The following is a 14,179-nucleotide window of genomic DNA, read 5'->3' as shown; positions in this document are numbered from 1 at the left end:
TGAATTTATTCCATACATTCGAGGATATTTCCCTGTGAAAGATATTGGCGTGTGAAAGATGTGGGAATTAAGAGTCTGTTGCGTCAACAACCAAGAACTCTTTCACCTCAGTTGAGAATAATAACTGATGAAACTAGGTGTGTACCACAGTCATATCTCATGACTAGTTAATTAACATGGACGTTGTGGATAGCGGGTAGGTAAGCCAATGTGAAGGGTGAAATCCTCGTGTATGACTGGATAGGACCAGCAGCTCAGATCATCAATGAACAGAAGAGTAGGTGCAATATGCTAAATATGCTCAAGAAGATGTGGTACGATGCCTCATATGTGACCTAGAATATGAACATAGCAGCCACTTTCTCTCTCTCTCTCTCTCTCTCTCTCTCTCTCTCTCTCTCTCTCTCTCTCTCTCTCTCTCTCTCCACACAGTTCTCCTTCCTATCGCTCTGTCCTCTCCCTCTCATCTTTCCCCACCCTCTCTCGCTCTCTCGACTCTCCCTGTTCATCTCCCCTCTGATACTGTCTCTATATTTCTCTGTATTTCTGTTGTCACAACCCCTCTCTCCATTTCTAATTTGCTCATCTCTGTCCATCCCTGAATTCCTTCAATCTTCCCCTTTCCCCAATCCACTCTGTTCTGTCCAAGACGCAATGAATAATCGTGGTACATAATGCTCCCACGAGAACTCACTCTCACTCATGCTGTCCCCCTCCCCCCCACACATACAATACAGCAAGCACTCCATCACATATTATCCTTCCTGAATATTAATACATACTATCTCTGCGATTTTATATCTGACAATACTCTATTTTCCTTAAATTTGCCCAGATTTTTGGCGTTTTTGTATGTGTCACGTAGCTCAGTGACAGAAAAAGACAGTTCTACGGCTTGACATCCCTTCCAAAGCACTTCTTCGTGACTAACATCATATTTTGTAGTTAAGCTCTTGTTACACATCAGCATTCAGGATGACAACATGACAAATTTAGGCCAAGTTGAAATGAAAAAAGTAAAGCCCACTTATACAGCCACACCAACAACACAATGCAGCAGCGATCCCACTAAATACACACACATACATACACACACACACACACACACACACACACACACACACACACACACACACACAAAGATTGACAAATACAGAATTACAGGTAGTTTAAGTGTGTGTGTGTGTGTGTGTGTGTGTGTGTGTGTGTGTGTGTGTGTGTGTGTGTGTGTGTGTGTGTGTGTGTGTGTGCAGATAGATGTAAAATTTCGGGATTTTATTAGACTATGCAAAAGTTGTATATGTGTGCAATTATGTGTGTATTTACGTCCATGTACGTGTGTGAGAGACTGTGTGGTGAAAAAGAGCAACAGTGTGCATGTGTAAGTGCATGTGTGCGTGTGCCTATGTATACAAGTGTGACTGTGTTCTGGAATTTATATATACAATGGGTGTAGAGTATCGCCGTGTATGTACCAAAGTTAGTATCGTCGCTTACATGTGTGTGTAACTTAATATAGCTGTGTATGTAAGCGATATCCTGTTGTAGGTAAAGGATCCTGCCAGGTGAGGGTGGTGGTAGGCACAGACTCACACACGCAAACACAGACTCTCTCTCTCTCTCTCTCTCTCTCTCTCTCTCTCTCTCTCTCTCTCTCTCTCCACGTCATCGGCAGCATCAGAATCACTTTCCCTTTTATGTCTGTGAGTCACCTTTAATGTGGGAATGTTTCTGGCAAGATGAAGGTTAGGTTTTGTCAGGAGCATCGGAGTCGAGATGAAATTTCTCAGGAGGCCATAACCTTCGCTGAGTTTACGGTATAAAGAACAAATGGAATCTGTATATCAGGGAAAAGTTTTGCTTCACCCCTTATCCTACGTCCCTGGCCTGAAAGAGTTAATGACTCGCATAGCTGATGGGCATAAATATAAATTCTTCTTTTTTTTCTTCTTCCTTCTCCATGTCCTTTTCATCTTGTTCTTCTTCGTCACACTTCATCTTAACTGGACGCGAGTTGGCAGAAAAGTGTTTGACTACTTCCTTCGACTTTCATTTTTGCTATGCGTCTGCGTCGAAGTAAATATACAAGAAGGTGTTATGAGAGTTTTTAAATACACTTACAAAGTCTCGATACACTAACACGTGCGCTGAAGCGAGTTTATGGGCACCTCTATAGGCTTATGGCGGCAGTAACCAGATTCTTAAAAGGGTCACACAACCTCTGAGCGATACAGTAGGTGGCGTTAGGGATTTACGGAAGATGGGGATTTGGGCACAATTTGATGCTGGGAGTGCGCTGAAGGTGTGACGACTATTAAATGTGCAATGCAACGGGTATAAAACTATACCTGTGTCTTCATTTGCACCCCCTCTGTGCTCCTCTCTTTTTTCTAATCCCTACCTCACATCTCCCATGCTATTCCTTCCCTCCTCTCCCCCTGTCACCACTCTCTCCTCCTCATAAGCTGCCTCACTTCTCTACCTCATCTCAACCTCACTCCTCTCTCACCCCATTTCACCTCTAATCACTGCTCTCTCACTCCACCTCACGCTTCCATCATCATCATCTCCCTCACTTCTTCCCAAATTTTTCCTCACCCGTTCCCCCCCTCTCCTCTCCCTCCTCTCTACCCTATACCTCTCTACTTTACTCCTCCCTCAAGCCTCCCTCTTTCCTTTATCCCCTCCTCCTTCCCTCAACGCTCCCTCTTTCCCTGAATTCTCCTTCACTTCTCCCTCGTCCGTCCTTCCCTCCTTCTCAAATTTCCCTCAGTCCTCCTTCCCCTCTAAAACTGAGTTCATTCCTTTCTAGTTCGGTCTTAATGCGGTGTATGCGCCTCCTTGTTCCAGCTCTGTTACGGAAGCTGAAACTTTCATGTACAAATGTCGTTGCTTCCCCTTCTTGCATATGTCTCAGATGTTCACATGCATAATGAAATGAGATCAGCCGTGTTTAAGAGGGACAAAGGCTTCAGATGTCCCACAGTGACCTTTGTAACATGCCGAGTTGTGAGGCTCAATAACTTGTGACCTGCTTTAGTCTCATTTCGCTTTCTGCAATTTTCAAACTTGTTTTTAAGCATCAATGAATTTGGAGGGATTTGCTAATAGAAACCTTCACCTAAATCTATAGCCTCCGGCGGGCTGGTTGGTAGTGTGGACTTCTAAAAGTCCTGACCTGGGACTGATCACACCCGGAAAAAATTTACAGGTGGGGCCAAACGCCGAGAAGCGCTTAGTCACAGTGCTCAGTTTCTGTCTGTGAGCCTGTGGCGGGTTGTTCACCTACTATCTTGGAATACAAAGCCAGCGTCTCACCCAGGTCACCAAAGTTGCCTTCCCTGCATGTTACACAAAATACTCATATAACCTATTAACTCACAAAGGGTGAACGACACCTGAATCCGGCGGTGTCAGCTGCCAACACCAGGATTCAAACCCGGCGCTATCGGGCTGGCAGCTTCGTAGTCAGTAATGCTGCTAACAACTAGGCCCTGCATCGGGGTAAAAAAGAGAAGGTATGGTAGTATGCTGTTCATGTGTTATCACATGTTTCCACATTTTCTAGGTTCTATCGATGACACAAGGTCTCCATAACTCACAAACATTCCAACACCGATTTCCCACATGCACGTCCCACCTGCACTCCTTAAGTCTTATACAACTGGCGTATACCTGTGGGTGAAGCACTGGGTGGGGAGGAATATTTCTCTACCGATAAAAAAGTGTTCCTGGGTTCTACGGATGGCAGAACTGGTCGTCCATGTTAGAGAGGTATAATCCGATACATACAGTACATAAATACATAAACATACATACAAACATACATACGTATAAAGCCAGAGGCCTTAATCTCATATGGGGTGGCCTCAAACAAATCGCCTCCATACGGTACCACCTTGCCCTTCCCCATTTGGCTGCACTTCCTCCAGCTCACACACGCCTCTCACATATCTCTCCACTCCATCTTCCACCTCATCCTCCGTCTCCCCCTCCCCCTCTCTCCCTTCACTTTACTCACACACACTCTTCTAGTCAGTCTCACATTTTCCATCGCCTCCACATTGCCAAGCCATCTCAGAGAATTTAGTTCATTCAATAACACACACACACACACACACACACACACACACACACACACACACACACACACACACACACACACAAACGCGCGCGCGCGCATATAAATAAATACATACACAAATGATACGGCATCCTTTATAGTCCTACTACAGGACTGAACCTCTCTACTACTAGGTGCTGCAGCCATGAAGCCTTCTCCCGATCGCTTAGATCGAGCAGGGAGGGGGTGTGTAGGGACAACGTGAGGTGGATGTGACACAGATGGCGTTGGATGTCTGTGCATTAAGAGTTTGTGGTTTCTTCACCTAGAATAATGACGTGTCTTTTTACATCAGGGTCTCTGATTAAGTTCTAGGTATGAACAAACTATAGTGCAAAGAAGATCTGTCTAAAGCTCTCATGGTCCGTCCAGGAATCGAACCTGGGACTTCTTGCTTACGAGACGAGTATGCTACCGAGTACACCCCCGCCACATATATATTTACATGAAGTACAACTCGCTGGAAAAAAAAAGTACAGTGGAATATCAAGCTTTCGTCTACTGTTTCAAGTCATCTGGGTAATTTCACACATATCTGTGACTTAGTCTTTCAATGTATTTCATATAAAAACTCTCATCCCATCACTACGATGACATGTTTTATTTTAGCTATATCTACAGTAGAAAAAACATTAACTTTAGAAGGAAGTCTGAAGGAAGTAAAGGAACGTTGTGGTGTTGATGTGGGTGCGATTCAAAGTGTCAAGAGAAATACTCGGAAATGCTTTATGTGGAATGAATGAGAGACTGACTAGATGAGTGTATGTGGGTGACGAGGAGGGGAAGGCCGAGGATGAGATGGAGGGATGGAATGGAGAGATCTATGAGAGGAGGGGGGGGTATGAAATGGAGGGAGAGAGAGGTGGAGGCGATTCCCTTGTGCCCACCCTTTACGGAATTACAGCGTCTGGTAACAGATAGATAGATAGATAGATATAGATAGATAGAGATAGACAGACAGACAGACAGACAGATAGATAGACAGACAGGCAGACAGAAGTTTAGAAGGGACTTTCGAACTAGAGAAAATAGGCAAACCCTTTAGTACTTCCTCCGAGCTGGGCCATTCCTAGGTTGGGTCCAATTTTCTCTAAGCAGCAAGAGTCTAACAGAAAAGATAATCATGTGGATCAAGTGGTAAAGCCAGATAAAGCCGTGTAGTGGAAGCAGGAGTAAAGTGTAATAATGTTAGGTTACTTGTGGTGCGAACTTGGGGAACTTTATTAACCCACAGAGAGGAACTGACAAGGCTACTAGAAGCACGTTTAAGAGTGAGATTACGAAGTTTATTTTCTTTCTTAATGAGAGAGAGAGAGAGAGAGAGAGAGAGAGAGAGGGGGGGAATCTTGAAGGAATTATGTACTGTCCCTACTCAATAACGACAAATGAAGATACCGTAACCAACAAATGAACATCTTTCCCGCGACGTGATGCAAAGAAGCGAGATGGGGAAATATAAAAAGCAAAGCTCTCTTTCAAACAACATAAATATTCTTTCCCTAATCAGTGACGTAGGATGGAAGGAAACAGACACCCGATGTAACTAACAGCTTTCAAAAATTTGCCCTAATTTGTAATGCAAAAAATCGGCGAAAAATGTAATGCTAAGCAGTAAGATTCAAAAACATAGAGGAAAAAAATGACTTGAAAATTACGCAATGACGTCCTCTATCTATCCAGTGACATCAGAGGGAAGGAAATAGACAACGAAATAAAAAGCTTCACGAAATCAATGTTAATACTTCATCCATGGAACCAAACGTACATAATAGGAGAAACAGTGTCTTGGAAAATTTAATGATGGAATGATGTACTCTCCACCTCTTCACTGCGGTCAGGTGGAAGAAAACAGACGAACGAACTAACAGCTTCCAAACCCTCCTTCATCACAGACGCTCTTAAAACCCTTATCTCCCACATTACCTGAAATCCCACTGAAACTGAGCCGAATTTAAGATTTTTCATCACCAATACCCCTCGGATGCTTTTGCCTTTATGATGTTGTCACATAAGAATGATTTTTTTCCTTTCTCTCTCTCTCTCTCTCTCTCTCTCTCTCTCTCTCTCTCTCTCTCTCTCTCTCTCTCTCTCTCTCTCTCTCTCACACACACACACACACACACACACCGCTTCTGTCTGTCTGTCTGTCTTGCCATTACAAAGCTCAACCTTTCACTAATACTACTCTCACTACAGACAACCCCTTAGCCCACCAGACAAGGCCAGCAATGAGAAGAGTGTATTCAGGCAGCTCTTCTCTTCCTCTGTGAAGAAGATTCAACCCTGCAATGGATCTTACAGGGACTGATAAAAAATGACTTGTTTGTACACCTTTGTTTCCGCTATTTTCTTTTTTACTCAGTTTATGATTACCTTCTATAATCCTTTCACCTTAACCTGGCCAGATTTTCGTCGTTTTGCAGCTTATTCCACGTAGCTCAGGGGCACAGAAACACAATACTACCGCTGTACATTATTAATTTTCCACTGCACTTTTTCGTGGCTAGCATGATATTTTAGAGTTTATGACTTGTTACAACTCAGGATTCAAGAAGGAGAGAGGGCGATTATACGCCAAGGTAGAGTAAAAGAAGTATTGTGTTCTAAATTATGCTGAGAGAGAGAGAGAGAGAGAGAGAGAGAGAGAGAGAGAGAGAGAGAGAGAGAGAGATTACATCATCAGAACAAACAGGTCAGAGTCATGTGAAACGCACACAAGGATAGCGAGCAATTATAGTTTCTATCTAAAAATAGGTTATAACATTATCTGACACTACGGCCGGTATTCTCGTCTGTTTAGGAAGCTCCCTAACACCGTTTCCTAACCTATTTAAGTTGTTTACACCTTACTGTCCTCTTTTGTGTAACATAAATCCTTCAAATATCGCCATACTCTGCATAACTAGACGTATCCAATAATAAATTGCTAAAGAGGATGTGTTGAGGCCCTTTCCACAGCGTATCCAATAATAAATTGCTAAGGATGAGGTGTTACGGCCTTATCCATAGCAATTTACTGAGCATATTATACCTGTGTATTCTGCTGCATGTTACCTGTATCGTTTAAATATCGACGTAGTTTGCATCCATAACATGGCAGAGGGTACGGAGGTGTAAGAGACAGAATAAACAGCTATGGAAGTGGTGTTAGGAAATTCCCAAAGCCACTTAAACAAGGACCCTTAATCTGGAACTCGAGAAGTCACAAATCCTAACCCCCCGTCCCCAACTCTAGCCTCTCATTCAAGGACACACAACACATTCATCTAATCAATGTCGTTTCTGTACGTCTGAGTCTACAAATATCCTCTTCCTTTACTGCCTCTTCCTAACAGAATTACACTCCTAACACATGCCGCATACAAGGATCCCTTAGCACGGAAGGACAGCACATTCAGTGTCAGGAGAGGCAACAGCTCCCTGAATTTTCTCCAAGCACTCTTTACCCTACCCATTGAACTAGTTCCAGCCCCATCTCCAGCATATAACATGTCCCCCAAATAGCAAAACTCTTTCACACACTCAAGTGACTCTCCAGCATGGCCAATCCTTTCACGTATGCTAACCTCTACACGCTCTCCCCGACACACAAGAAATCGGCATTATTTCGCAGCGTACCTATAATACCACTACATGTCATTGGCACCCAAATCATAAACACTGCACAAGATGGAGTTATTTTCAAAGATGGAGTTGTAATCGTTCAAGACTCATAGAAAAACACCTGATCACTCAATTAGTCTAAAAACTAAAACATCTCAACAAAGATTCACACTTTCAGATCATGAGCAGAACCAAAATTCACCTCAAACTCAGAGAATATATACGAACAAACTCAAGAGGATACAAAGCCGAACACTCACTCAGTCTGGAGATCTTGAAGGCATCGGCAGTGCTGATAATATCGACGAAGGCGTGTAGCTCGAGTCCGCGGCTGGTGGAGTTTTGGTTGTACTGCTTGATGGCGTGGAGGAAGGCGCCCTGTATGTCCCTTGAGTCACGGTCAAAGATGGCACCTGTAGAGAGGACGAAGAGGGTTGTTAGAAAAGTTTACCTGGGGAATTATAAGGTGTTTTCTTTGTCTAATGGAATCTATAGAGTGAAAGACGAGAATTTGCTATGACAGCTAGCTGGGAAAATTTAGTGCTCTCTCTCTCTCTCTCTCTCTCTCTCTCTCTCTCTAACTAATAAAGCCTCGTCACCCTCGCACTTGAAGAGTGGAAGAAGAGAGTTTAAGTGAGTTTGCTGACAGCCATGTATAGTCAGACTGAAGGGTTGATTTGACTAGTACCCAAGGAGATTTCAAAACAGCGTCGTTGAATTATAAAGTATCACAATTTGGTACTGAAGTTGACTGACCTTGTTTCGTCATACAGGTGACGCGCCATCCATCCATTCACTCAATGTAGCGAGGTCTTCTGGTGACTACAATGAATATCAACCCACGCGTTTCCTATAACGCTGGAAACCTATTAAAGAGAAGTGCAGTAGTAACGAGTCGCTATGGCCAGACTTACTGGACATACATACATACATCCATACCACCATACATATTTACGGCACCTCGCACGATATGAGGCATCGCTTTCCTTTTTGCGTAGCCAGTGTTGTTCTGCACTCTGTACTGTATCATCATCATCATCATCATCATCACACCCTAGCAGTTGTGCCGCCAGTTTTCAGATGGTCAGTCAATCAATCAGTCATCATCATTCCAACTCTAACTTTTACCGAAGAGATGAAGTTAGGTAGGATCTAGAAACAAAGAAAACGAGAGCACAGATGTAAGACTAATTCGAAGCAGTGACACACAGCCACTCACGTATCATCTAGGTCATGATAGCTTTCACTTCGAGTTAAAAAATAAATCAGCTTTATCTTATTTTATACTAATAAGCAACCCCCTCCCTCAAATACTAAACTGACGTCTACATTTCGCTTCTGTGCATATAAAACAAGGTACTGCCAATATCATAGATTACTAGTGCTTTCAGACGGCATGTCACTTAATATTACGTATTGTTTCTCTGGTTTGCTGTCTACTTCTGTATTCATGTGTGTGTGTGTGTGTGTGTGTGTGTGTGTGTGTGTGTGTGTGTGTGTGTGTGTGTGTGTGTGTGTGTGTGTGTGTGTGTGTGTGTGTGTGTGTGTGTGTGTGTGTGTGTGTGTGTGTGTGTGTGTGTGTGTGTGTGTGTGTCTTTCCGTTTTATGTTGTTTTTTATGTGAGTACCCGCGTGAGTACGAGCGCATATGCACGAAAAAGAAAGAAGTCTGTAAATAATAAATTCTGCAAAGGAAAATATGCATACAACAAAATCACAGCTTCGTTTATCACCATGTTCCCACCTTGTCCTCGACCCCCTCTGTCCCCACCCCCTCCAGACCAACTCCTCTCCTGCCCCTGCCCCTTCCCCCTCTGCTGCCCTCTTCGTCTACTTCTTCCCTTCCTCACTTTCCCCTCCCCCGACTCTCCCCCTCCCTGCCAGACTCCATCAACTTGGGATCTTCAAGATTTTGTGGATCTTGTGGTGATGGCGGTTCCGTGGAAGAAGGGCCCTTGTCTTTCAATTTACATATTTCTTTGATGTGTCTCTCCCTCCATCTGCCCCTTCCCTCCCTTTCCCCCCTTTCTCCTCTCCTTCACCCCTCTCCCGTCCAATCCTCCCTTCCTCCCTTTCATTCTCCCCATCTTTCCCTTTCATCCCCTTCCTTTCTCCTTGATTATGAGTTCTTGCTTCTTCCCAATCTCTTTCCTCTCTTTTTCCCCCTCTTCCCTCTTCCTTTCTGTTCTTCCATCCTCTTCATCCTCTCTCTCCCCTTCCTTCTCCTCGTCTCCACCCTTCGGCCATTATATTCTGGACTTCTAACCCATGCCTCCTCCTTCTCCCCTTCCCTGCCTCCTCTCTACCCTCTTCCCTACCTCCTCTCTTCCCCCTCCTCTACTTCCTCTCTTCCCATCTCCCTACCTCCTCTATTCCCTTACCCTACCTCCTCTCTTCCCCCTCCCTACCTCCTCTTTTCCCCCTCCTTACCTCCTCTCTTCCCACCTCCCTACCTCCTTCCTTTCCACCTCCCTACCTCCTCTCTTTCCACCTCTCTACCTCCTCTCTTTCCCCCTCCCTACTTCCTCTCTTTCCACCTCCCTACCTCCTCTCTTTCCCCCTCCCTACCTCCTCTGTTTCTACCTCCCAACCTACTCTCTTTACACTTCCCTACCTCCTCTCTTTACACTTCCCTACCTCCTCTCTTTCCCCCTCCCTACCTCCTCTCTTTCCCCCTCCCTACCTTCTTTCTTTCCATCTCCCTACCTTCACTCTTAACCCCTTCCTACCTTCTCTCTTTTCACCTCCCTACCTCCTCTCTTTTCACCTCCCTACCTCCTCTCTTTTCACCTCCCTACCTCATCTCTTTCCACCTCCCTACCCACTCTCCTTACACCTCCCTACCTCCTCTCTTTCCACCTCCCTACCTCCTCTCTTTCCCCCTCTCTACCTCCTCTCTTTCCCCCTCTCTACCTCCTTTCTTTCCACCTCCCTACCTCCTCTCTTTCCTCCTCTCTACCTCCTCTCTTTCCACCTCCCTACCTACTCTCCTTACACCTCCCTACCTCCTCTCTTTCCCCCTCTCTACCTCCTCTCTTTCCCCCTACATACATCTCTTCCCCTCATCCCAAGCTTCCCCCTCTCACCCTCTCCCATCCTCTTCCTTCACTTTCTCAGCTGTGTGTTTCTAGTTTCTTTTCCTCTCTCAGATTCTTTTCTTTTCCCTCTCCTTTCTCCCCATTTCCTTCGCCCCTGCTTTCTTCAAGTCTCCCCATCCTCCCACCAACTCCCCTCTCCCCCATTCTCTCGTTTCCCCCTCCTCTCCTCCCTTTTACCACATCCTTCTCCTCATGACTACTGTGTTTCCAGGTTCCTCACTCATTCCTTCCTCTTCCCCTTTCTCCTCGCTCCCCTCTTCCCCCTCTCTCCATCTTTCTTCCCTCTTCCCCCAGTCCCCCCTCCCAATCCTCTTGGTATTGTGTATTCAGGGTTCTTGCTGATGCCCCAATCCCTTCTTCTCCTCCCTACCATCTCCCTCTCACCCATTCACAAATCTCCTCTTCCCTCCCTCTCCTCCCCTCTTTCTCCCTCCGTCTCTCCCCTCACCTCCCCTCGGTCATTGCGTTCAGGGTTTCTTGCATGCTACCCCCCCTCTTCTTCTCTTTCTACCCTTCCCCTCCTGCATATCCTCCCCCCACTTTACGTCCTCTCCCCTCCAACTCTTCCCTCTTCTCTCCCCCTATCCCCCAGGGTTCCCACCCTTCCTTCTCTTCCACCCCCTCCATCATCACATACTTTCTTCCCCCACTCCTTCTTCGTCTTCGGCCTCCTCCGTTCTCTCCCTCACTCCTCTCTTCCATCTCCTCTCCTCCTCTTCTCCTTTTTCTCCCCTCCCCCTCCATTACTGTTTCCCTCTTTCCCTGCTCCCATTCTTACCATCATTCTTTTCCCCCCACTCCTCTTTCTCTGCTTTCGCCTCCCTCCGTCCCCTCTTCCTCGCTCTTTTTACTCTCCTGTTGCTTCTGCTCCCTTCTATCCCACCCTTGCCATCCCACCTCCCCCTCTCTCTTCCTCTCCCATGTTCCACCTCTCACCCTTTTTCTTTCTCTCCCTCCTCCCTCTTAACCTCTTCTGTCCTTCTTTCCCTTTCCACCTTTGTCTCTCGCCCCTCACCTCCTCTTTCCAATGTCTCTTCCTACTTCCTCCTTTACCCTTTCCTTCATCCGTCCCCTCTCTCCACTCACCTCTTCTCTTTCCCATCCTTCCCTCTCTTACCTCTCCTCTTCCCCTTGTCCCACACTCAGTCTAATTCCCATCCTCCCCCCCACCCTCGCCTTTCCTTACACCCTCTCTTACTCCTTCCTCCATTTTTCCATCCCACTCTTACCTCCACTCTTATCTCCCTTTCCCTTTTTCTCTCCTTTTGCCTCACCCTTTCCTTCTTTCCCTTCTTCTACATCCATCTACATCACCCTCTCTATTCTCTCCCAATCTCTCTCCCTACCTCTCCTCTATTCGTTCCCATCTTTTCTCTTCCCCTTTGTGCCCTGTCTCCATCTCTCTCCCTACACTCCCTCTTCTCATTTCCTCATCCTCCTCCCCACTCCACCCCACCTCCCTATCTCCCTCCTTATATCGCTTTTACCATCTTCTTTCTTCCCCTCTCCATCCCAATTTCCCATCTCTCTCCCTTTTCTCCTTCTCGCTCCCTACATCCCCACTTCTCCCTTCCATCTTCGTTCTCCCCCTCTCCCTACCTCCTCTCTTCACTCCCTACCTCCAGCCACTGTGTCTCCGGGGTTTCTTTGGAGGGAATATTTCAAGGTACACATAACCTGCCACTTTGGGGAGAGAAGGGGAGGCAGAGGGTGTTTCCTCCTCCTCGTCTTCCTCCATCATCATCATCATCATCATCAACAGCAACAACAATCAACCAATTATCAATCGTCGTCGTCGTCGTCAGAGAGAGAGAGAGAGTGTGTGTGTGTGTGTGTGTGTGTGTGTGTGTGTGTGTGTGTGTGTGTGTGTGTGTGTGTGTGTGTCACTTTCATCAGCCTTCCGTCCTGTTCCTTGGCTACAGAATCTCGAAATACAAAAGTCTGGGCCGTTCAGGTGACTCAGGAGACTTTGTAACACCGCTTCCTGCCCGACTCATTTGGCATATTACACCTGACCATTACACCTAACCATTACACCTTACCATTACACCTTACCATTACACCTTACCATTACACCTAACCATTTACACCTTACCATTACACCTTACCATTACACCTTACCATGTACACCTTACCATTACACCTAACCATTTACACCTTACCATTACACCTTACCATGTACACCTTACCATTTTGCATATTTCACCTTACCATTTTCTTTGTATGTTCTTTATATCGTATTGATGTTGACGTACTTTGCTTCAATGAAACAGATGATGATGATGATGTGGACTATGCAGAAAAAATCACTAAATAAACAACTAAAAAAATCACTATGAAGAATAAATCCATAAAGGAAAGGCATTACGAATCAACAACGCTGTTTGGCATAAGACCCTCTCTTTAAAACAGCGTCATTTTCAGTGCCTTGCTTTTTTTTTTTTTCAGCAGCGTCAAAACAGCCTACGCTCTCTCTCTCTCTCTCTCTCTCTCTCTCTCTCTCTCTCTCTCTCTCTCTCTCTCTCTTCATATCATTTTTCTCTTCTGCTATCTTCAAGCGAATTTTATCAACTTAGGTGGCTTTGTTTGACCTGGAGGAGATGCAAATAATCTTCACTAATTCTTGCACTCATGACGTCTCCTGGGTTTCACTGCTGCCATCTCCAAACATCTTCATTCATCTTAGGAGACTTGAAGACGCTGAACATACAGTCTATCATCTTTTCTACTAGATCATTTTCACTTTAACCTGGCCTAAAATTATCTCTCCACCTTTAGTACTGAGCTGCAGCAAGAGAATAACATTAAAATATGATGCTAGTAATGAAGAGATGCTATGCAATAAAGAACGTAGAGCCAGATCATTCTCATTCTGCCACTGAGGTTTGTAATATCAGCTGCAACAGGACGAAAATCTGGGCCAAGTTTATGTAAAAGGACTATAGGTGAAAATTCCAAGCGAAAAGAAATTGCCTGTTGGGAGAAAGAATAAAATAATGTCTGAATAACAACCAGCATATTTCGTCCTTGTAGGGAAGACGTTAAAGAAGGCAATATCCTACCCCGCCAGCTCAAAGACTCTTTCCTGAAAAGAAAGTAGATTAGTAGAAAGATAGATAAATACCCTTAGACAAAGATGGATGGACGGACGGGTGGATGGATGGATGGATAGACAGATAGATCTATCTATCTATCTATATACCTAGGCTGCTTCCCCCAAGGAAAGGGAGGTAGCCGAGACAGGACGACACACTCCCCCATTTATTCATCCATTCAAACACATTCATTCGCATCTTAGCCCCAAGGGGAGAACGGACAGATCCTCACCGCACCACACCGCACAAGGGTCAACTGCG

The 14,179-nt window shown here is 45.3% G+C and overlaps 1 protein-coding gene across 1 annotated transcript in view; it reads right to left on the bottom strand.

The window, feature by feature from the left end:
- The window catches only part of LOC145395278 (glutamate receptor 1-like), a 397,634-nt gene that overhangs the window by 336,357 nt on the left and 47,098 nt on the right, over nucleotides 1-14,179 (bottom strand). Inside the window, exon 2 of the mRNA XM_080268979.1 lies at nucleotides 7,987-8,139. Within this exon, the coding sequence (XP_080125105.1) occupies nucleotides 7,987-8,139 (153 nt within the window). The remainder of the gene's footprint in view (nucleotides 1-7,986; nucleotides 8,140-14,179) is intronic.

The sequence above is a fragment of the Coenobita brevimanus genome, chromosome 1 (genome assembly GCF_032717465.1).
Source record: "Coenobita brevimanus isolate Jiangsu-jjx chromosome 1, ASM3271746v2, whole genome shotgun sequence".
NCBI classification, from domain to species: Eukaryota; Metazoa; Arthropoda; class Malacostraca; order Decapoda; family Coenobitidae; genus Coenobita; species Coenobita brevimanus.
Note: the sequence above shows the minus strand (reverse complement) of the source record. Positions and strands in the feature narration are given on the sequence as shown.